Genomic DNA, 24,732 nt, shown 5'->3' with positions numbered 1-24,732 from the left:
CTGAAATTCCTATGTAAATGTTATCATGGAAGGTCTAACAACATAGTCTATCATTAAAATAAAGCAATAAATGCTGAAGCATTTTTGCAAGTAAATTAAAAGCCTCTTATAATTATTTCATGATCTTGAGCTGAAAACTTTAAATCCCTGTTACCAGTTGTTCTCAGTTTGGTAACAATGCTAGTTGTAAACAGGCGTAGAATCTTATAGCATGAGGATAACTGTTATTATTTGGCAATTAAAAATGTGCTAATGTAAAATTTGAGCAAGTAGTAGTAGAGAAACAATACTGTAGCATTTTTGAAAAGAAGTATATCTTAGCTAATCACATAACATATTTATTTATAATCCATTTTATGCACAAATATTCTTACTTCAACTTTTTTTGTAATGATTGTTATCAAAAGTGCTTCATAATGGCAAAAAGATGTGTGTTTTGCTGGCACTTCATGTAAAATTCCATAAAATGTGGCTTATGTATGAAAATACAGGGTGTTACAAAAAGGTATGGCCAAACTTTCAGGAAACATTCCTCAGACACAAAGAAAGAAAATATGTTATGTGGACATGTGTCCGGAAATGCTTACTTTCCATGTTAGAGCTCATTTTATTACTTCTCTTCAAATCACATTAATCATGGAATGGAAACACACAGCAACAGAATGTACCAGCGTGACTTTAAACACTTTGTTACAGGAAATGTTCAAAATGTCCTCTGTTAGCGAGGATACATGCATCCACCCCCTGTCGCATGGAATCCCTGATGCGCTGATGCAACCCTGGAGAATGGCGTATTGTATCACAGCCATCCACAATACAAGCATGAAGAGTCTCTACATTTGGTACCAGGGTTGCATAGACAAGAGCTTTCAAATGCCCCCATAAATGAAAGTCAAGAGGGTTGAGGTCAGGAGAGCGTGGAGGCCATGGAATTGGTCCGCCTCTACCAATCCATCAGTCACCGATCCTGTTGTTGAGAAGCGTACAAACACTTCGACTGAAATGTGCAGGAGCTCCATCGTGCATGAACCACATGTTGTGTCGTACTTGTAAAGGCACATGTTCTAACAGCACAGGTAGAGTATCCCGCATGAAATCATGGCGGTGAATCGAGGAAGTACAGTACATACTGACGAAACTGAAATGAGCTCTAACATGGAAATTAAGCGTTTCCAGACACATGTCCACATAACATTTTTTCTTTATTTGTGTGTGAGGAATGCTTCCTGAAAGTTTGGCCGTACCTTTTTGTAACACCCTGTATATGCAGCAGTTCCTTTTGCTTTAGTTTTTAATAAATACTTCATTAACTGACATTGACCTGCAGGATTACTAGCATACAATATGATACAGTCCTGTGATATGATATCTGGGGGCAATGGACCTAAATTAAAAAGTATTTGTTTTACAGAAGTAAGAAGTATTACGTCAATACGACAATAGAACGTCTTGCAGAAGCCTCTTCATGGACCTAGTGTTTCTTACACTTATGTGCCAATACACTTATGGTCTAATGGTATTTCTGATTAATATTAAGGATACAATGAGGACAAAGAGTGAAATAAACAACCCCAGTATGATACTAGAAGCGAAAATAATTTCCATGTAGATTACATATCACAATCTAGATATTAGAATGGAGTTTTATATTCTGATGCAAAAGACTACAACTTGTCTCATTCCACATTGCTAAAGACTTTGTTTGAGAATGAAATTTACAGAACATGGTGTGTGAAAGAATGAAATGAATGGAATTTACAGAACATGGTGTGTGAAAGAATGGAGTGACTGAATACATAGTAGATTATGACAAACAATAGTGTTAATACAGTTTCTTATAAAGTTAGTTTAAGTAAAACTCTACTACACAGTAGAAATTTCAGTTGAAAACATTTCTTAGATGCATGTTGTTATACCACTGGGAAGTACTATTTCTGAATGATTGTAGGGACATCCTCTATGGAATTTTGCAGAACTGGAGACTAACAATAACAATATGGAACTTAACATTAACAAATGATGCTGGTGTACCTCAGAATAGTGGGCACATGTTTTGAAGTCTTAATCCAGCCCCCTGCTTTAATTTTTAACACAGTCAGTTTAAGTGCACTTCCACTGAGAAATTTTATATTCAGATCGAGGCCATATTATATCAGCAGGCCTACTGCTGTGTATTGCACTGTACTGTATTCTTTATTAGTTATATTTGTACAGCAAGTACATTATAATATTGGACAGGTCAAATTTTTATGTCATAACATATAAATTCTAAACTTACAACAGTAATCAAATGTACTTAAACATCACAATGCCTGCAAAAAGTTCTCAACAGATTTACATGTGCTGTCTCAAACATAAATCCTGGCCGCCAGCTAGCCATTGCAGAGATTAAGTCCCACTCATTCACTTAAGGCAGCCAATGAAATCAGCTGCCTCAAGTCAGACTATATGTGTAATCTGGCAGCACTGTAGGATGTGGATGTCTGTGGAGAAAGTGTTGTCTTTCTCATGTGTTGTTACAGTGCTGTATCAGCTCATGGTCTAGCGGTAAGCTTCCATACATGTAGAACTAATGTCATGAGTTCGAGTCCATTCCTTCCTCTATTTTTTAAACTGCATTCTGGATGTCTGCTAAAATTATCCATGTGGTTTAACCACAAATAAATTCACTGCACATTCTAACCCACCAATAACAGTACAAATTTCCAGAAACAATTCCAAAAAACAGATCTTGGCTGGATCAAGATCAGGACAGATAATACTTGAGAATTACCTCAGCCCCCCAGCGGCCACATGTTACTGGCTACCAGCCACACTTGACTTGCTCCCTGACATCGCGCACCATCTGACCAGTTGAATGTAGTGCAGTGCTATGAATGTATTTACCAATTGTCATTTTATTATTTGAAGTTTTAGCATTTATCTTTTGCCTATGTATTGAATTTTGCATAGTTGAAGCTTATGAACATTGTTCAAGCATTGTAAAACAGTCCCAAGTGGAAAAAGTTCTAACATTTCCAACATATTGTCTGTTTTGGGTTTAATAGTGCGGTGAAGGCAAGTTGAAATCTTTTTAATGTGTGTGGTATGAGTGGTTTTGGGCAAAACACATCAGAAAAGGATTTTCTTGTTTCAAGCAGGACTTTTCTGGTATGGATGATTTTCCACCTTCAGGAAGTTTTGATAATTGACACATGTGATGAACAATGACCATTTAACCCCTAGTGAGGCACTGAATACATGATCATTCTCTCATGGCTGCAGTAGGGGAGTAGGGGTAAGACAGAAAGAAACAGGTTTCCCACAAAATAAATGATGAGAGAGATTGTAATTTACTCATACAATAACCTTCTTGCAGTCTATAACTTAAATTTTCAACTCACTGACACTTATTACGCACAAATTGTTCAGAATAGACTCTACTTCATCAAAATGGCAAGTGTGTGTCTGTTGTCAAATACATGAATCAGAGTGTAGCACCTATTTATTCAAATAACTATTTTCTCAGTATCTTTCAAAATAGTGGAAGCAAGATTGCAGCAAGCTAATTACTTAACCAACTGTAACATATAGGACCTTTGTAGTGATTGTCATTGCAGTTGTATAGCAGATGGTAATACTTGTTAAACAGTTATCTGCAGAAATAATGCAATTACCACACGAATCTGATTTTTGTTGGTTCTAATTAGACCATGAAGTACTCCTACACCAAACTTAGAAAGCAAATTTTGCATGATGATTAAACAGTTGCAGTTTGTCACATATGTCAGTTGTCAAGGCTTTCTGAATGTGGGAAATCATTCATACCAGAACATTCTTTCTTGAAACAAGAAGATCCTTTTCTGATGTGTTTGCCCAAAGGCACACACCCCACACAGAATACAAAGGCTGTGAGCTGCCCTCACTGCCGTAACCATCCTATCAAATGCAAAGTGATCATTACATCACTAATGTTAGGCTATTCTCCATTTGGGACACTATTTTATGATGCTTCAACAAAGTACGTAAGTTTCAAGTATGTAAAATCCAATTCACAAATGCAAGATAAATACTCAAAATTCAAATAATAAAATGACAGTTGGTAAATACACTTCTAATGCCATACTGTGTTCACCAGGTCAGACAGGGCCTGACATTAGGTGGTGGGTGATGTGTGGCCAGTAGCTGCTGGAGGGCAACAAAACTCTTGAGTGTAAACTGTTCTGATCATGATACAGCCATCAGCTGTTTTGCCAAATAGTTTCTGGAAGTTTTTGCTGTAATTGGTGGGTTAGAAAGTGAAGCAAATTATCTTTAAACTCATGGCTTTATGTCTACATCTCGCAGTGTTTACCACAAGACCACAAGCTGATACAGCACTGTAACAACTCGAGGAGAAGACAATGACAACACTTACTTCACAGACTTCCACATACTGCAGTAGGATGGCTGGATTTAGAACTCTTGAGTGGCATCCAGTTTTTATTGGCCACCTTAAGTGAATGAGCCAGATTTAGTCTCTGCGGTGGCCAGCTGATGACCAGGATTTATGTCTAAGACTATATAGCAGGTGTTTATAATTAAACTTTCCCTATTTAACATGTTATAACACAGAAACTAATTACCCTATGAGTACCAAACTTGGTAGCATTAATGTCCAGAGTATGGGGTGCATGGTTTCCATGTGTCACAGCACCACCATCCTGTTCCAACTACGGCAACCAGCTGTTGTGATCAGTCATCATGATTCATAGTCTCACACACCTGACCAGTCACAGTGCATGTGTTCATGTGTCAACATGAGCTTAGACAAAAGGAGCAGGGCATTATTGGTGAGGCTTTATCATCAAAACAACAGTAATGCTGCAGCTGCACTTCCAGAATAACACAAGCTGAAAGGATTATGGAAGTGTTCTCTTTCTCCATGAAGAAGTTTGAATCAACTGGAGAACTGTGCATCGCTCCAGGAATGGTTGCACCACAGGTGGTTGAAGAAATCACTGTTGCTATGGCAGACAATGCTGTGTGCAATTCCCAATTGCCAGGCAGTGCGCATGCTGTGTGACAACAGTTGAACATCCCACGGTCCCCTGTATGGAAGGGGCTTGAACGATTCTCAAATGGTATCCATACAAGATCCATATTGCACAGCAGCTTGCACCACAGGGTGCAGAATGATGTGTTGACTTCGCTCTCCACTTTATCACAAGGATTGAAGTTGATGAAAACTGGCCCTGGACCATCTTATGGACAGACAAAGATCATTTTTCTCTGACAGGTGAGAGGTGAACACAAAGAATTGTTGAGTGTGGGGATCTTCACCTCCAGTGACTCTGCATGAAGTTCCTCTGTATGGTGAACATGTCACCATATGGCATGGCTTCATGGCTACATTCACTATTCGCCTATTCTTTTTTGAACAGGTTGGTGCTCAAGGACCAAAGAAGTGCAGTGTGTGCTCCCTGCCGCCATTGGATAAGCAGCTGCCAGCAGCAAGTCGTATACTCCTAGCTAACTTATTTGTTACATAGTTTAATTCTTAATTTCTTTGCGTGTTTTTGGTACTTGCATTGTTTAATTCATAAATTTCGGGTGTATTATAGTATCTGAGAGTTGTAGCATCACCTTTTAGTACCTGAATAGTGTAAATTCGCATAGTCGTCTGTCTTCTGTTTTTGTTTTGAATGGCCAATGTCGGTTGGTGACAGCCAGTGTGCTCCCTGCCGCCGTTGGATAAGCAGCTGCCAGCAGCAAGTCGTTTACTCCTAGCTCACTTATTTGTTACATAGTTTAATTCTCAATTTCTTTGCATGTTTTTGGTACTTGCATTGTTTAATTCATAAACTTTGGTCGTATTATAGTATTTGAGAGTTGTAGTATCGCATTTTTAGTACCAGAATAGCGTAAATTCACATAGTCTCCTTCCGCCGCCGAGCAGCGTGTCAGCAGTGTGTAAGTGGCAGCATTACTGCGTTTACTAAGCAATCTTGTATTTTAATAACCATTTAAATTTTGTGTCAAATTGTTTGTGCTCTCTGCAGATTAGTTCAGACGTTCTTTGCACAACAGTTTTTAGCATGGATAGGGACTACAACAGCTGCGTTCAGATGCAGGCTGAGTTGGCAACCCTTCACTCCCAGCTTCAGTCAGTGTTGGCTTCAGTCACACAGCTTGAGGCTGTTGCCAATGGGCATCACTGTGGGGGTCCGGATGGGGGTTTGTCGGGGACGGCCAGCTTGTCCCACGCATCTCCCGATCAGACTACGACTGAGGCTGCCCGGGATACTGCCCACATTGAGGCTGACCCCTCACCTGTGGTAGAGTGGGAGGTCGTCTTGAGGTGTGGCAGGGGGCGAAAGACATTCCAGAGGGCTGAATGGAAGGCCTCTCCAGTTTGTCTGACGAACCGGTTTCAGGCTCTGTCTCAGGCTGATACTGATCTTCGGCCCGACATGGCTGCTTGTCCTGTTCCAGAGGTTGCCCCTCAGTCTGCAAGATCCGGACGGTCACAGAGGGTGGGCTTACTGGTAGTTGGGAGCTCCAACGTCAGGTGTGTAATGGGGCCCCTTAGGGATATGGCAGCAAGAGACGGGAAGAAAACCAATGTGCACTCTGTGTGCATACGGGGGGGAGTCATTCCAGATGTGGAAAGGGTCCTTCCGGATGCCATGAAGGGTACAGGGAGCACCCATCTGCAGGTGGTCGGTCATGTTGGCACCAATGACGTGTGTTGCTATGGATCGGAGGAAATCCTCTCTGGCTTCCGGCGGCTATCTGATTTGGTGAAGACCACCAGTCTCGCTAGTGGGATGAAAGCAGAGCTCACCATCTGCAGCATTGTTGACAGGACTGACTGCAGACGTTAGGTATGGAGCCGAGTGGAGGGTCCGAATCAGAGGCTGAGACAGTTCTGTGACCGTGTGGGCTGCAGATTCCTCGACTTGCGCCATAGGTTGGGGGGTTTCGGGTTCCGCTGGATAGGTCAGGAGTCCACTACACGCAGCAAGCGGCTACACGGGTAGCAGGGCTTGTGTGGCGTGGACTGGGCGGTTTTTAGGTTAGATGGCCTCGGGAAAGTACAGAAAGGGCAACAGCCTCAAAGGGTGCGGGGCAAAGTCAGGACATGCGGGGACCAAGCAGCAATCGGTTTTGTAATTGTAAACTGTCGAAGCTGGATTGGTAAAGTACCGGAACTTCAAGCGCTGATAGAAAGCACCGAAGCTGAAATCGTTATAGGTACAGAAAGCTGGCTGAAGCCAGAGATAAATTCTGCCGAAATTTTTACAAAGGCATAGATGGTGTTTAGAAAGGATAGATTGCATGCAACCGGTGGTGCCGTGTTTGTCACTGTTAGTAGTAGTTTATCCTGTAGTGAAGTAGAAGTGGATAGTTCCTGTGAATTATTATGGGTGGAGGTTACACTCAACAACCAAGCTAGGTTAATAATTGGCTCCTTTTACCAACCTCCCGACTCAGCAGCATTAGTGGCAGAACAACTGAGAGAAAATTTGGAATACATTTCACATAAATTTTCTCAGCATGTTATAGTCTTAGGTGGAGATTTCAATTTACCAGATATAGACTGGGACACTCAGATGTTTAGGATGGGTGGTAGGGACAGAGCATCGAGTGACATTATACTGAGTGCACTATCCGAAAATTACCTCGAGCAATTAAAAAGAGAATCGACTCGTGGAGATAACATCTTGGACCTACTGATAACAAACAGACCCTAACTTTTCGACTCTGTAAGTACAGTGTAAGTGATCATAAGGCTGTTGCAGCATCCCTGAATATGGAAGTTAATACGAATATAAAAAAAAGGGAGGAAGGTTTATCTGTTTAGCAAGAGTAATAGAAGGCAGATTTCAGATTACCTAACAGATCAAAATGAAAATTTCTGTTCCAACACTGACAATGTTGATTGTTTGTGGAAAAAGTTCAAGGCAATCATAAAATGCGTTTTAGACAGGTACGTGCTGAGTAAAACTGTGAGGGACGGAAAAAACCCACCGTGGTTCAACAACAAAGTTAGGAAACTACTGCGAAAGCAAAGAGAGCTTCATTCCAAGTTTAAATGCAGCCAAAACCTCTCAGACAAACAGAAGCTAAACGATGTCAAAGTTAGCGTAAGGAGGGCTATGCGCGAAGCGTTCAGTGAATTCGAAAGTAAAATTCTATGTACCGACTTGACAGAAAATCCTAGGAAGTTCTGGTCTTACGTTAAATCAGTAAGTGGCTCAAAACAGCATATCCAGACACTACGGGATGTTGATGGCATTGAAACAGAGGATGACATGCGTAAAGCTGAAATACTAAACACCTTTTTCCAAAGCTGTTTCACAGAGGAAGACCGCACTGCAGTTTCTTCTCTAAATCCTCGAACAAACGAAAAAATGGCTGACATCAAAATAAGTGCCCAAGGAATAGAAAAGCAACTGGAATCACTCAACAGAGGAAAGTCCACTGGACCTGACGGGATACCAATTTGACTCTACACAGAGTACGCGAAAGAACTTGCCCTCCTTCTAACAGCCGTGTACCACAAGTCTCTAGAGGAACGGAAGGTTCCAAATGATTGGAAAAGAGCACAGGTAGTCCCAGTCTTCAAGAAGGGTCATCGAGCAGATGTGCAAAACTATAGACCTATATATTTGATGTCGATCTGTTGTAGAATTTTAGAACATATTTTTTGCTCGCGTATCATGTTGTTTTTGGAAACCCAGAATCTATTCTGTAGGAATCAACATGGATTCCAGAAACAGTGATTGTGTGAGACCCAACTTGCTTTATTTGTTCATTAAACCCAGAAAATATTAGATACAGGCTCCCAGGTAGATGCTATTTTCCTTGACTTCCGGAAGGCGTTTGATACAGTTCCGCACTGTCACCTGATAAACAAAGTAAGAGCCTACGGAATATCAGACCAGCTGTGTGGCTGGATTGAAGAGTTTTTAGCAAACAGAACACAGCATGTTGTTATCAATGGAGAGACGTCTACAGACGTTAAAGTAACCTCTGGTGTGCCACAAGGGAGTGTTATGGGACCATTTCTTTTCACAATATATATAAATGACCTAGTAGATAGTGTCGGAAGTTCCATGTGGCTTTTTGCGGATGATGCTGTAGTATACAGAGAAGTTGCAGCATTAGAAAATTATAGCGAAATGCAGGAAGATCTACAGCGGATAGGCACTTGGTGCAGGGAGTGGGAACTGACCCTTAACATAGAAAATTGTAATGTATTGCGAATACATAGAAAGAAGGATCCTTTATTGTATGATTATATGATAGCGGAACAAACACTGGTAGCAGTTACTTCTGTAAAATATCTGGGAGTATGCGTGTGGAATGATTTGAAGTGGAATGATCATATAAAATTAATTGTTGGTAAGGCGGGTACCAGGTTGAGATTCATTGGGAGAGTCCTTAGAAAATGTAGTCCATCAACAAAGGAGGTGGCTTACAAAACACTCGTTCGACCTGTACTTGAGTATTGCTCATCAGTGTGGGATCCGTACCAGATCGGGTTGACGGAGGAGATAGAGAAGATCCAAAGAAGAGCGGCGCGTTTCATCACAGGGTTATTTGGTAACCGTGATAGCGTTACGGAGATGTTTAATAAACTCAAGTGGCAGACTCTGCAAGAGAGGCGCTCTGCATCGCGGTGTAGCTTGCTCGCCAGGTTTCGAGAGGGTGCATTTCTGGTTGAGGTATTGAATATATTGCTTCCCCCTACTGATACCTCCCAAGGAGATCACGAATGTAAAATTAGAGAGATTCGAGCGAGCACGGAGGCTTTCCAACAGTCGTTCTTCCCGCGAACCATACGCGACTGGAACAGAAAAGGGAGGCAATGACAGTGGCACGTAAAGTGCCCTCCGCCACACATCATTGGGTGGCTTGCGGAGTATAAATGTAGATGTAGATGTAGATGTAGACTGGCTAGCATTACTGCGGTATACTTCACCAGCATATCATACCCACCCTACAGAAGAAAGATGCATTGAACTCAACAGTTTTCATGTAAGGTGGGGCCCCACTGCACATCGCTCATGAAGTTCACCTGTTTCTCTGTAACTTAAACTTATTTGGAAACAACTGAATTATCAGTCGATTGTTTCCAAATGCTGGGCTGACATTATCATCTGATCTCACTCCCTTTGATTTCTGGTTGTCGGGCTACCTGAAGGACAGGGCTTACCAGGGGAACATTCAGACATGTGCTGATATGAAGCACTGCATATCAAGAGAGATAGCCAGCATCCTACAGACATGCTTTTTTCTGATGTGCAGAATGCAATCCTGCATTTTCAGACTCTTCTGGACACTGATGGGTGCCATATTGAACCCATTTTGTAGCAGTAATGCTACTGGTATGTAATGGTATGATGTACCATAGCAGCACATTAAAAATGTTTCAGTTGAATTGAATCTACATTGTTTCTCTTCCTCACTTCCTTGACATTAATCCTACCAACTTTGGTACTCATGCGATAATTAGTTTCCATGTTGTAACATGTTAAACGGGAAGGTTTAATCATAACAACTTGGTATACATGTAATTTTCATCAATGCACTTAACCGTAGCCCTACAGCTGTTCAATTACTTCAATTTATGCAGGATGCAACACATTCAACTATTTCCACTTAACAAAATATGTGGACGTTTTCTACTATCATTATATTACTACAATAATAATGTACAGATATAAGTTTTTAACCTGTTAGATACTTGAAGTTTTTAAAATAAAGGTTTCCATAGGTTTCAGCCAGGTGCACATTCCATAGATTGTACAGTTCTCTTTTGGGCTTTGAAACAACTAAGCTAGCACTTAAGTTTAACCAGAAGGTTATCCATACTGCAATAGAAATTCTGATTTGGCAAAGTACATACTTTTTGTTGTTGTCTTTCATGTGCAGCTTGAAATAACCTTTATGCAGAAGGAGATGTTGTTCAGTTTGCTGATTATGTATTTTATATGTTGGACTCATTTCAGGTCCTCCTGGATCCATACTCCAAGAAACTTGTGGCACTTACATTTTCCACATTTTCTGGCGAATAACTTGTAGGTGGAGTTAAGGGTTGCATATTCTGTACTGTGTGGATATCTGTAGTAATTGTTTTCTGGATATATATAATTAGATAGTTTACAGAATACCAGTATTAACCACAAAAAAATGATTATTTTAATTTACTATTAAATTCAGAACTTCCTTTTGAATACCACGGCTGCCCCCAAATAAAAGCACCCTATACAAAATTTTAAATCACTTATCCCTTATTTTACATTTTTTATTCATTTATTTTTTTCTTTGTATTCAAAGTTAGAATTATAAAGATTACCTGAATTGCTTGATGGATACCCAGAAGACACAGTGTAAAACTAGAGGCAGCAGCAGTAGTATCATGTCCCTGAAATATGTGAAACAAATGACATTTTAAGTTTGCTCTTTATTTGCTGTCTTTAATTTATGTAAATATACCATTTAATTAAAGGGGAGAATGGTATTGCATAGCCTAACGTCTTGTTACTAAAAATTTCATTTTTGTGTAAGATCTGTAAACACATAAAAGACATGATATAATTCAGAAATAATGTATACAGAATTTCACCTCAAACATGATGGTGTCAACTTCTTCCTTTATTTCATCATCAGATATTACAGCTCCAGATTGAGCAGACTCAATCATTAAGTCAAGGAATGCCATCCGTTTCTTCTCACCTGTAAAGAAGAGCATACTCAAGATAATTATTGACCTTTTATTCATGACATATCTCTAAAATATTGTGTACTAGCATAAGTGTCAAATGAAAAAAATTAAATTTACATCACTGTTAACCATTTGGCTGTAGTGAGCAACTTGCAAGGGATAGTCCTTGCGTGCTGCACTCTTATGCTGCTTGTTGTGCTCTAGGCACTGAAAAAGGCCTATGTCGTTACAAGTTCTTATCACTTCTTTTTACAGTGGGTCTTTAAGAGGCACTAGAAGAGTTAGGAGCACTACTTATCAAATTTTGCTCATATGTAATGTGTTTTCCTAGCAGAGGCACATAAACAAATTTACAATACGAGCTCAGACAACATTTTTGTCATCCATTCCTTTTAATTATATTTTGCATCATAGAGAAGAAAAGAGTGCTTAATTTCATTATCTACAATAGAACTTGATTTTTAACATCCTCTATTGTATTTGGAACCAGTGATAAAATGTGACAGTGATGGAATGTGGTAGTAGCAGCACAGAAGTTCACCACAGTTAAACACTAAACATGCACAACTCTCAAATTTTCTGCTGCAATAAAGTGCACCACATACATTTGATGATGCATGACTGCAGTAGCAGTCAGTCACATCTAAGGCACAGTGTGCTCTAACTGCTGTGGCAGTTCACCACATTCAAATAGTATGAAAGGACAAAAATATTGAAAAATAGAAGAAGTATAAGTTATGTTTATAGTAGCGAGAAATAATTTTGGACTTTGCTGTCATTAATAAACATACCAACATCATCATCCAGGTCATCTTTTAAGCCTTGGCTCTGATCAAAGTAGGTTCCTTTCTGAGCTTCTTTCTCTGTTTCAAGGTATTCAGCTGCCTCATAATTATTGATCACTGGGCTCTCTTTCCTTTTGAGAAATTCTTCTTTCTTCTTCTTGATTACCTGTTATGATGACAAAAAACCAAATAAATAGTGACATTATGTATCAGAAATTATTTCCCAGAGGTTTACATATGTCTGTGGTTGTTGAGGGATGAATAGATTGAGGAGTTATGGAAGAAAGGGAGAGAGTGTTAAGAAGGACAAAAGTGTAGTAATGAAAAGTCATGTTGAAATAACTGACATTCTTTTCAGTTGGGTCCAGGTATAGATTAGACTAGACTCAATTTTCATTCCATAGACCCAAAAATGAGATCATTATTGTCAGGGGTGGAAAAAGTCAGAAAATCTAAAATAAAAAACATAACACATCTGAATATAATACTAACTATCCTGGTCATTTGTCAGGAGATTTTCGAAATATGTGAATGCACTACAGTGAAATGGAACAGTTAATATTTACAGAGTTAATACCCTGGCAGAATGAAACATATTTATGCAACAGGTGTGACGAAGTGCTATCAAAACTGAAATATAATAGACATTTTTATTTAAGCTGGTCTAACAGTTGCTGTTAAGATGTTCTTCTACAGAGCAGAAGGAGTTGCCTAACAAAAAGTCTTTCAAACTGTGTTTGAACTGTGCTTTATGTGAAACCAAGCTTTGAATGGTTGCTGCCAATTTATTGAAAATGTGTGCTCCTGAATATTTGACCCCTTTCTGGGGCAAGGCAAGTGATTTTAGGTCAGATTGTTCTTATTCCTAGTATTGGCACTTTGTATTGTGCTATTGGTAGGAAATGGAAACATATTACTTGCAAAAAATTTGATTAAGTAATAAATGTACTGAGAAGCAGGATCCTGTATGATGATCTTGAATGTACACCACAAATGAGTCTTACTACATGCTTTTGAATGCTGAAAACTTTTGCTTGGTTTGATGAGTCACCACAGATATGATTCCATACGACATAATACAATGAAAGTTGGCAAACTCCTACATATGACATCATTCTTTGCAAATACAGACTTGTCTAGGCACTTTGGAAATTCTGTGGCATGCCCTTCCCAGCTGAATTTATTATCTAGTTGGAATCCCAGAAATTTAACAATGATAACCTCTTCAAACTGCATGTCCTCATATATTATACACATGCTGGAAGGAAATCTCTTACAGGTTCTGAACTGCATAAAGTGGGTCTTTTCAAAGTTTAATTACAGTGAATTAGCTTCAAATCATTTATTAATGTCAGTGAAAATTTGGTTAGCAGGCATTTCTAAATCTCTACTTGACTTGCTACTTATTGCAATGTTTGTATCATCTGCAAACAAAACAAACTTTGCATCTGGCAATGTAACAGATGAGAGGTCATTAATGTACACATGAAAAAGCAACGGACCCAAGACAGAACCTTGAGGGGCACCAATCAGATGAAGACTGACTGCTTACTCCACAGGTATTTCACAAAACATACTTTGTTTCCTGTTAGTTAGGTAAGTCTTGAACCATTTCACACCACTGCTGGTCATAACATTCCAATGTGTTTAAGAGAATGCTGTGATTCACACGGTCAGAGGCTTTTGACAGGTCACAGAAAATCCCAGTGTCCCCTAATTTGTTATCTAATGAATTAAGGACATTCTCATTGTATGTGTAAGTAGCCTTCTCTATATCAGAACCCTTAAGGAACCCAAACTGTGACTTGGACAGTATATCATTTGCAGTCAGAGGCTTAAGGAGGCTCTTGAACACAACCTTTTCAAATATTTCTAAAAAAGTTGGCAAAAGTGAAATTGGTTTATAGTTTGACAGTATCTCATTATCCCCCTTCTTGTGAAGAGGCTTAACTTCACCATATTTTAACCAGTCTGGAAATGTTCCACTGATACGACATTGATTACACAAATAATTTAAGCTAGAACTCAGCTCACAAGAGCACACTTTGATTAACTTCATTGATATGTTCACAAATAACTTAGGCGCATGAGCACTCTTTGATTAAGTTTGTTGATCTGTTATCATAACCACTAGAATACTTTGATTTTAAGGATTTTATGATGGATGCTACTTCTTTAGGAGATGTGAGTGGCATTTTCATTTTACTGAAGTCATTTGTAAAGACTGGTCTCAGATACTACATTGCACTGTTTACTGAAGCTGATAACCCCAGCTGTCAGTAACTGAAACAAGGTACTTGTTTCAGAGGTTTACAATACTACATGCACTTATTACCAATGTCTTAATCATTTTTAGAGCTATCTTTACCTCTTCCTTTTTGGCCCCATCTGTGTCTGTCTTCACAATATCTCATATAGTTTTTATTTTGTTGCCAGATGTAACTATCTTTTTCACATTATATAGCTGCTTAGATTTCTGGATTACTTGCTTTGATACTTTGCAGTATTCTTTGTAATGCATTAAAATGCTAACATCAGAGCTGTTCCTAGATAGTAGATAAAGTCTCCTTTTTGTCTATCATGACATCTTTATTCCTTGTGTAATTCATGGTTTATTTTTAGATTTTTGTTCAATTTTAGTTACCTTTATGGGAAAACAATTTTCAAAAGAGGAAGTAATTTTATTAATGAGTGTTGCATTTTTCATTTGAGTGAGAAGTATTGTAAGCATTTATCCAGTTCATGTCTTCGAGTAGTCTCCTAAAATTCTCAATTTTTGACTGATTTATTATCCTCCTGTACTCAGATTTAATCATTTTTTATCCTGACAAGTTTCAACATTTAATACAAGCTTCTGCATGTCATTATCATATAGCCGATTTACTACTGATTTTGTGATATGACTTTTTTTCCTTGATTTGTCTACAAAGATATCAACAGCAGTCTCAGAGCATTTATGTATCCTAGTTGCAAAATTCACAGTAGGAATTAAATTGAATGACAGTGTTACTGATTGCAATAATTGTTCACTGACAGAACTTTTAAATAAATCCACATGAAAATCACCAGCAACCACTATTTCCATGTTTTTTTTTCTGTGAGGTGGGGCAACAGACCTCCCAGATTTTTTATGAAGCAGTTAAAGTTTTCCAAGGTGCTCTGGGTATACTTACTATTATAAAGGACTACTTATGAAATATTACTTCTGTTGCACAAGCTTCTAAGTGCTGCTCTGAGCAAAATTGATTAATATTAATATACTTTGAATTAAAACAGTTTCTGACAAATGTGGCGACTCTTGCTTTCTCCATATTTTCTCCACAGAAGTAAGAAGCTAACTTGAATCTGTAACATTTAAAATATCTGTACCAGTGGTCACACGATGTTGAGAAAGGCAGATTATATCAACTGTTTTGCTCAACTGTAATTCTTCAACACAAATAAGCAACTCATTAAGCTCAGTCCTAAGATATTCTGATGCAATAAATATAACTGATTTTGAGCACTGGCTGAGTTACAACTGGATGAACCTAATTTTTCTGTCAGTTTTTGAATATCTTCACTTTCAATTAGGGACTGTTTGCATGAATTGTGTACACTAAAATTTTCTTTCTGGCTGCCTGTTTTATCAATGTGAATGTCATTTTTAGCCTGTCTCTGAAAACACCTTGTTTCTGCTCTCCCTACCCTAAAAAGTGCTGTTCTGTCACTTCTAACCACTGGTATTTTATCACTTGTGATAGTGCCCCCCACCCCTTAAGTTGTTTGCTATTAGCCTAGCCTTTCCTCTTGAGGTGAAGACCTTGCCTAATATAGTCCAGCTACTGATACAGTCAACAGGAACCATACTGACATGAAACCCCATACCTGACCCAAGCAGCTGCTCCACTTCAAAATTAACTCTTCTAACAGGAGAGTTTAAATGAGGCCGGTCATGGTGCCTCAGAACAGATACATGCCCAACACCAGTATGTCTTGTTGCTGAAGCTGTCTTTACCAGGTCACCCTCAATCAAGTAATTAGGGTCCGCGTCTATGCTCTTGCCCACCCCACCCACTATTACCCAGTGTCTTCCTTTTTGCACTTACATCCTACTGCAAAATAGTCAAAGATAATTTCTCTCTCTCTGCCCTGCTCACCTCACTCATGCAACCCCCTCCCTCCCCTTCCGCGGGCTACGCATGAAACTTGCCCGCACGCGTTCAACCGTTTCTTCGACAGAAGCTTTAAACGGCGCATACCATCACCAAATGGAGTTAGCAGTTGGTGGATCTTTGTTGAACTTCGTCCTGAAGTGTCGTTGCACTGTTATGACTGACTGATGTGAGTGCATTTCAAGCACGACATACGCTTTCTCGGCTCCTGTCGCCATTTTGTCTCACTGCGCTCTCGAGCGCTCTGGCGGCGGAAACCTGAAGTGCGGCTTCAGCCGAACAAAACTTTATGAGTTTTCCTACGTATCTGTAGTGTGTCGTGACCATATGTCAATGAATGGAGCTACAGTGAATTTATGAAATCGCTTCAATCATTTGTAATAGCCCTGTATTTCACTTGTGATTGTCTTCCCCAGATGGAACATTATTCCTCTAAATTCAACTATCCTAAGGTCAATTTTGGTTGAAAATCTACCAGTGCTGACCACAAAGACTCCACATCACTATTTAAAACTTCATGCAAATTATAGCGTGGAGGGGTTGATCACCTCTGACCCATGAGGTCCATACTTGCCACTGGTACATGTGAAATGTGATTTATTAGCCTTATTACATATGGTGTGCAGATCATTAGATCTGCTGTACAGGGGACATATCAAGTTTGCAATGAATTAAATGATTTCCAAAGGAAGATTTTACATTGTTTTCAAAAAGTTATGAATTGTAGATTAACAATTATGTAAGTGACTCTAATAAGAATATGTGACATTGATAGTTTGTATTGTCCATGAAACTTAATATCTGTGAACTCTAAGTGCTCTGTTGAGCCTCCATCTTAACTTTACTTTAGTCCATTCTCTGTTATACTTCTTTGTGTACGGACACAGTGTCAAGTGTAAAGATATACGAGCTACGCCTGAAACCGGCTTTTGTCGACCCTGATGGTCTCACACCACCGCAGTAGGGCTCTGCATACAAGCCATCCTTGATTGAGAATGAAGAAGTGCTCCCATCAACCTCACCACACACCTCTGTTTGCCAAAGACTGTTTGCCACTGTTCACTGGTTTCCCGACCTCGCCCCCTGTTTCACCCTGCACAGGTTTCGCGCACTCACCTCCAACATTGGAGACACACACACACCTACTATCAGTTAGTCCTAGCGTGCTGCTGCACTGAGTGAACGACGTTTCTATAGTGACGTTCGACGACCGAGTGCTCATTCTTTTGACAGATACTGAGGTCCTGCCATTGGACGGTCCCTTACACATCAACATTGCAGACTATGTCACACTCCCTCATGAGTGTGACCAAGCATCTCTACGTGCTTTCATTTCTATAGATGGCTCGATCCACTTAAGGGCCACACACGCTTCCACTACACCATCGACCGCCCCACCCTCTTACTCCAGAGCCGGTCACCATCTCATCCAGCCACGGTGGCTGACTGACTATGAAGTGGATCTGCCTCTTGCCACTCCGCCTGCACAATCCACCTCGTTTGAGATGGAAGTGCCTGTGGTGCTCCTGCCTACATGCATTTCCACCAATGTCGAGGCCTGCACGCCCTCACCCTTGGACATCTGTAGTACTCCGTACTGTGGGGGAGTGGGGGGGAGGGGGGGGGCTGTGTGGCATCGACAGTTCGTATTGACCACGAAACTTAATATCTATGAACTCTAAGTGTTCTGTCAAGCCTCCATCTTAACTTTATTTTAGTCAGTTCTTTGTTATACTTCTCTCTGTATGGACACAGTGTCAAGTGTAAATATATACAAGCTACGACATATATGGGAATTAAGTTTTGTATATCCTGATTACTGAACCCATTTCCATAAATACATATAACACTACAATATTTGTTATATATTAACGGTTTACAGATTAGCAGTCTATGTCTTTCTATTGTTCAAACTCTAAAACGGTCTTCCATGAATTCTTCAATGGTATAGTAACATTTTTCTACAAAAATATTATGGAGTAATCTTTTCAAAGAGCCAAGGCCCATGTTGAATATCTTCCTACCTTGTAGTTTGTGACCTCTAGCCCTGTGTATAGTGGTGTCTGAGCATAAAGCTTTACATTATGTGAGGGAAGTCTGAGGTTCTCCTTGTGATGAATAACATTGCTGTGGTAAAAGTGGTACTTTTCAAATTTACATTGGTTGTTATATACAAAAGGCAAAATTTCTAAAATGTACAATGGAGAAATGGTTATATTTTTAATGTCTTTAATGTTGGGTGACATGACTCATTTTTATGGTCTGCAAACATTTCTAATAATTTTCTTCTGAAGAATTAATAGCCTTACACTATTAGTAGAATTTCCCCAGAAAATTGTTCCACACTGCATAACTGGTTTGAAATAACTATGACAGTTGTTCTTTCTTGTGTTCACATGAGCGGAAGGAGATAAAATAAACATTGCAAAAGCTAGGGTATTTCAGATATTTGCCAAGAAGTCTTTAAGTGTCTTCCAATTAAGACTTTCGTGAAGGTTTAGGCCCAAGAATTTCACATGGGTTTCTTCTGTCATCAACTCATTATTATGAGCTATTTTTAAGGGGCCCATTGCTGATGATTTAGAGACAAACTGCATTATCGGGGTCTTTGTCCCACTCAGTTTTAGTCCATTTTTATGGAACCAGGGGTTCAGGATGTCCTAGAACATTTTGTACACTATTTGGAATTTTTTCAAGAGTGTCATCTTCTATCAGGACTGATGTGTCATCTGCAAATAAGCCTGAATGAGCATTGGTATTTAATGGTAAATAATTGGCATACAACAAGAACAGGTATGGATCCAGTATTGAACCCTGTAGGACCCCTTGGGAACTTTTTCTACATTCAGAGTAGTAGTTACCTGAATTTAATGTTAAAATAACTCCTTGTTTCCTTTCTATCAGATAAGGACTGAGCCACTGTAATGCAGTACCCTTGATCCTGTAGCTCTTAAGTTTGTTAAGTAATAAAGAGTGGTTCACTGAATCAAAGTTGCCCCTGTGTCCAATAAAAAGTTGTGCTTTTTATCCTTCACTGTTCCCACTATACTACACTCCACCTCTGCATCCATATTAGTTCCACTGAAATTTATCAGGAACTCTGGGTGGTGGACCTGCGGTTCCCTTTTGTGTTTAACATCAGCTTATTCACCCTTGTTTCCCCTTACAGTATCTACAGCTTCACTGTTAGTGTCCAACAGCACCACTTCTAATGCACTAAAATTGACAATATTGCCTCTGTATGTGTGTCATTCTCCCACATCTATAACACCACATATTAGTGAAGAATACTTCTCACTTGTCCCACAGTCCAGTTACTAGACCAATCTCTTCAAATTTCATGGCTAATCTGACAACAGAGTATAAATCCTCCAGGGTATCTGTTTTCACCCTTCTAGACTTATCAGGTAGCAATTTCCTTAAAAATGCCCCCAATGCCCTCAGCTCCATTTCACAGGGTTATGACCCAGTTTGCCTCATCACTTTCCCCTAATTCATATGTATGTACATTCACTTTCAATATTCTCTCCACAAAATTTTCTACTGAGTCATTATGTCTCTTTGATGATCACCCAAGTGCTCATGAGGAAACCTTATGCTGTTTTGCTTCTTGTACCTTTGTAGGAGACCTTTCTACAATTCATCAAATATTTGTGTGCCTCTTAGTCCCTCTGTACATCTGATATATGTCTTGGCTTCCCCTACTAGCCAAAACTTTGTCACAAGTACTAACTGATTCTGTGACCACCCTGAATATTAGCTGCTAACTGGAGATCATCCAAAAATGACACTGTGTCATCAGTCAACTTTCCAGAGACTGGCTGTGGCTGGACCTAATAAAGGAGTAGGTTGTCTGGCTGATTCCAGTTCTTCTTCCCTAGCTGCAAGCCCATTACACAAATCTGCAATACATGCTTTTAACTCCATCATTTCATTAACCAATGCCTGAACTGGATCCTGATTATTGAACCTTGTGCTTGAGACTGCCATTGTGTAACCTCTATCTCCACTACACACTAAAGAACACAAATTAAACTCACAATGGGCCATATGACACAACACATACTTACAGTGTGCTCTAATGTCTTATCGTCATCTGTCTTGACTCTGTGCACTGACTAGTCATATGCCCATAGTGATGACAGTTAACACGAATTACAGTACTGTGTCTGACACTGTACAACATGCAGAATGCCCTGTTGAGTTACACTAATCACATCTCATTAGTCATAAGCAATGCTCATTTCCATTGCCATGGGATAGCAGAACATCAGCCAGTTCCCTGGCTGTACTAACGTAACTCTGAAATCCCTATAGATCACTCACTTAGACTCCATCCCTCTACACATAAAACAAGGAAAACAACTACTCACAACTGCCCACTCATCCCACTGTCTGATGAAATTACACACTCTGGTTGCAAAGCCATGTTGTATGCTGGTACCAGTTTCCAGATGAGGTCCACTAGTGATCCAGGTTAAGTGGGGTTGCTGTGGTGTAGAGGCAGTGGAGTGGTGGGTTGTGGAGGCAGTGGTGCTGGCCAGGGATGGCTAGGAAAACTCCACTGTATGACGCAACATATTTGATTTAGTCTTGAGTTACAATGTCGGAGTGCTGCACAACCTCTGGATATGCCCTCTGCGAGCACCTGGTCCAGTGGCAGTGCCGATAACGTAAAAAGGTTGCAGCAGCAGAATGGCTGTGTGAACAATGTCAGAGACAAATACATCTCCTGAACTGTCCAAAGTATCCACTGCTACTGGGTTAGAAGCTCACCCTAGTGCAGAAGGATGGTGACAGTACCACACTGAATGTGAACCACTGCCCTCCAAGGCAGAAGTTTGGTGCTGCCATGGAGCCTAGGGGTTGGCTCATCAGTTGTGGCATTTTAAGTCCACAGGTGCAGAGTTAGAATCATGCCAGACCAGCGTCAACTGCTGACTGGCCCATAGTGTGATGGAGACATGCAAGGCCCCAATGTCATGGAGGGTGCTGCCAGACTGTGCATAATTGTACAAGAATCAGATGGTATTTATAGTGGTTAACATCTCACTTGTTATGCCAGTACGTTGCTTCCAGGCACATTCAAATCAGCACCCTTGCTTCTGTGGTGTGGAAATACTCCACAGCCCGGCCCCCAGTTGCACAACTTTCCCGCGAAGTCACCATGATTATACTGCTTGGCACATCTGCCATGTGCTGTACAAACAGGCTTGCTTGAGAAATTACATATCAGTACATCTGTGCCTGTCTGGTTGTCTCACACATGGCTGCCATGGTGCTGCTTTTAATTCAGTAACCCTCAAAATTTAGTGACCACATTACACTAATTAGTTTCACAGATACTGACACCACAATCATTTTCTATAACAAACTTTCTAGTATTGTGCATCATGCATGTCATGACAAAGTCTCACCCATTATTCTTATGTTGAATATTTTGGACAGGGGCAGCTTGGTGAGTAATTTAACAGTATAGGATAATATTTAACAAAAAGTATGAGTCTGAAAATCAATCATGAAATTGTGACTTGCTCCTGTGATGGTCTGTAATTGTGGCACAAGAGAAACAAACAAAAATTGGACCACTGAATTCAAAATAAATGTTAGAGATGTTTGGAAGTGAAGTCTCAGAAGCAGCTAGGTTGGAAAACTATGAGGAAAGATGACAAATTAGAGAATAATAATGATCATCAACAAAAAGCTGTTGAAAATTTGGATCTTGACACTGATGTTGTTACAACTGTTCAGTGCTGGGCAGGAACTGAAATACAAAAAGATGAAATAGAAGATGATTGTTGTACTGAGTCTGACTTGGGAAAATTGTTTAATTATATAGTGACTGAAGTGGAGAGTGAGTTAGTAATTGTCAATACAGTAGGTCACAAAGCTGATGATTGATGATCAGATATTGTTCGTAGATGGGAGGGGGGGGGGGGGGGGGAGGTTGTGAACAGATTGTGTGAGGTGCATCCAATAAGTTTCCCTATGTGTTATAAAAAAGCATGAACACAATTTATCATGTTGAAATAATTTTATCGACATTGTACAATGCTTCTGTTACTTTCCTACATAGTTTCAATGTTGTTCCAAGCAATCTCAGTATTATGACACAAGTTTTTCCAATCGAGTGTTGTATGAGGCTGTGACCTGTGCTTGTAACCAGCTGTTCACTGTAGATGTCACTACATCATCACTGTTAAAGTGCTTACCTCCACAGTGAACTTTGAGTTGGAGGAGCATGTGAAAATCGTTTGGGGCAATATCTGGTGAATATGGAGGATGTGGGGGCACTTCCCAGTTGAATCTACTAAGTTCCACCTGTATCATTCAAGCTGTATGTGGCTGAGTGTTGTCATGAAGAAAGAGACAAAACTCCAGGACCTTTTTTTTCAATTGCAGCTTGCAGAGTCTTCAGGACATTTTAGTATCTTTCTGCATTCATTGTGGTGTTGCAAAGCAGGTAGTGAACAAGCAAAACCCAAAAGATGGTTGCCATACATTTCCCTGCCAATTGTGTGACCTTCGACTTTTTTTGTGCCACTTTTTCCAGGGTTCTTGCACACAATACCCTGACATTTCGACTCAGGAGTCAAATGATGGGTCAAGGTCTCACCCCCAGCCCCAGTAAAAGCCATTTGAACAGCAGATCTCCCTCTGTCTGATGTGTTTCCAGATACATTATGTCCGGACTCATCAGCTGCTGCTTGTGAATATCACACCCATCTTTCACATAGTTTGTGATAGTGAAGATGGTCTGTCAGGGTCTTTGCAATGGATGAGCATCCAATTGCAACCCCAGCAAGTAGCTGCATTGGGATGTTGTTAATGGTAACATGACTATCTTCCTCCACAATATTAAGAACTGAAATAATAGCATCATCACATGTCACTGTAGTGGGTCTCCCTGTGCACTGTGCATCATGCTTAGTTTCACACCCTTCAACAAACTGTACATGCCAGTGTTGAACCATTTGAATCCTCCTGCAGCCTACCAAATAGATAGAGATTGATTCCAATAGGATATTGACATCAGATAGTTGTTTTGCTGTGAAAAAAATTAATGACAGACTGCACCTCAAAAGCAGACACACTTAATAGTGGTAACTCCATGCTAGCTCTGGCAGTGTAAGGGCAACATACTGTGGTATGCATCACAAGCTGGTATGAACATTGTCAACACATACCAGTCCAACTTGTCATGCCTCACATCATGGGGATGGTTTCATTTAGAGAGAAATAAAGTAGAGAAACTTATTTATTGGTCTACCCTTGTAATTAATGTTACTGATGTTGATGGGAGTCAGGAAAGGGAGATTAATAATAATGAAGATTCAGAGGTTGACAGTGGGATTTACATTGAAATAAATGAGCATGAGGTAATGAATTTAAATAGTAAATATGTTGCTCCAGATATTGAAAATAGGAAAAATAGGGTTGCTAATGAAATGGCACTTAAAAATCACATGTTGTCTATTAGTTTCAGTGAGTTACTGCTCATTAAAGTGTTGACAGATGAAAGTTAAAAGTGTTATAATGAATTAAGATTGTGCATGAGTTTGGAGGGAAAAAGAGAAAAATTTTTAAGGCTACTTTGGAATAATTATGAGACTGAGAAAAATGGAAAGGCTGCAGGAAAATCTTGTTAAAATTTGTGAAACTTTATACCCAATCTGGTGGGAGAAAATAAAAAAAAAATTGTTAAGGGAAGAATGTGTACCATTATAAATTGTGTTGTAAATCAAGCTGCATTTGAAGAAAATTTCATTAATGAGGAACTTGGTGTATCCGAAGCATGTTCAAAACCAAAAAGGAAAAACTTGTGGAAAAAGAAATTTACATGAAATGGGATTCAAAGACATTGAGAATAATTTGTTGTATGAGAATTCTAAAGGGAAAGAGTAACGTAATGAGTCAGGCTGTCCGCACAGTAACGTTAAGATTGAGGAATAGGAAGGAAAATGTTTAATTAGTAGCCTATTTTCAGAATAAAAAAACTTCAGAGACATATCAAAATATGGAAAGTAGCCTATTTTCAGAATAAAAAAACCTCAGAGACATATCAAAAAATGGAAAGGACTTTGTAGAAATGCGAGTG

General features: G+C 39.6%; 1 protein-coding gene across 2 annotated transcripts in view; it reads right to left on the bottom strand.

Annotated features, from left to right (window-relative positions):
• LOC124605256 (cytochrome P450 4g15-like) overlaps positions 1–24,732 on the bottom strand; it is a 162,300-nt gene that overhangs the window by 32,765 nt on the left and 104,803 nt on the right. For both annotated transcript variants that reach the window (XM_047136815.1, XM_047136816.1), the window contains exons 8-10: positions 12,487–12,646; positions 11,597–11,706; positions 11,327–11,395 (exon numbers count right to left, since the gene is read on the bottom strand). In XM_047136815.1, coding sequence (XP_046992771.1) covers positions 11,327–11,395; positions 11,597–11,706; positions 12,487–12,646 — 339 coding nt within the window. The remainder of the gene's footprint in view (positions 1–11,326; positions 11,396–11,596; positions 11,707–12,486; positions 12,647–24,732) is intronic.

This window comes from Schistocerca americana, chromosome 3, assembly GCF_021461395.2.
Source record: "Schistocerca americana isolate TAMUIC-IGC-003095 chromosome 3, iqSchAmer2.1, whole genome shotgun sequence".
NCBI lineage: Eukaryota > Metazoa > Arthropoda > Insecta > Orthoptera > Acrididae > Schistocerca > Schistocerca americana.
This window is presented reverse-complemented; position numbering and strand designations above follow the sequence as displayed.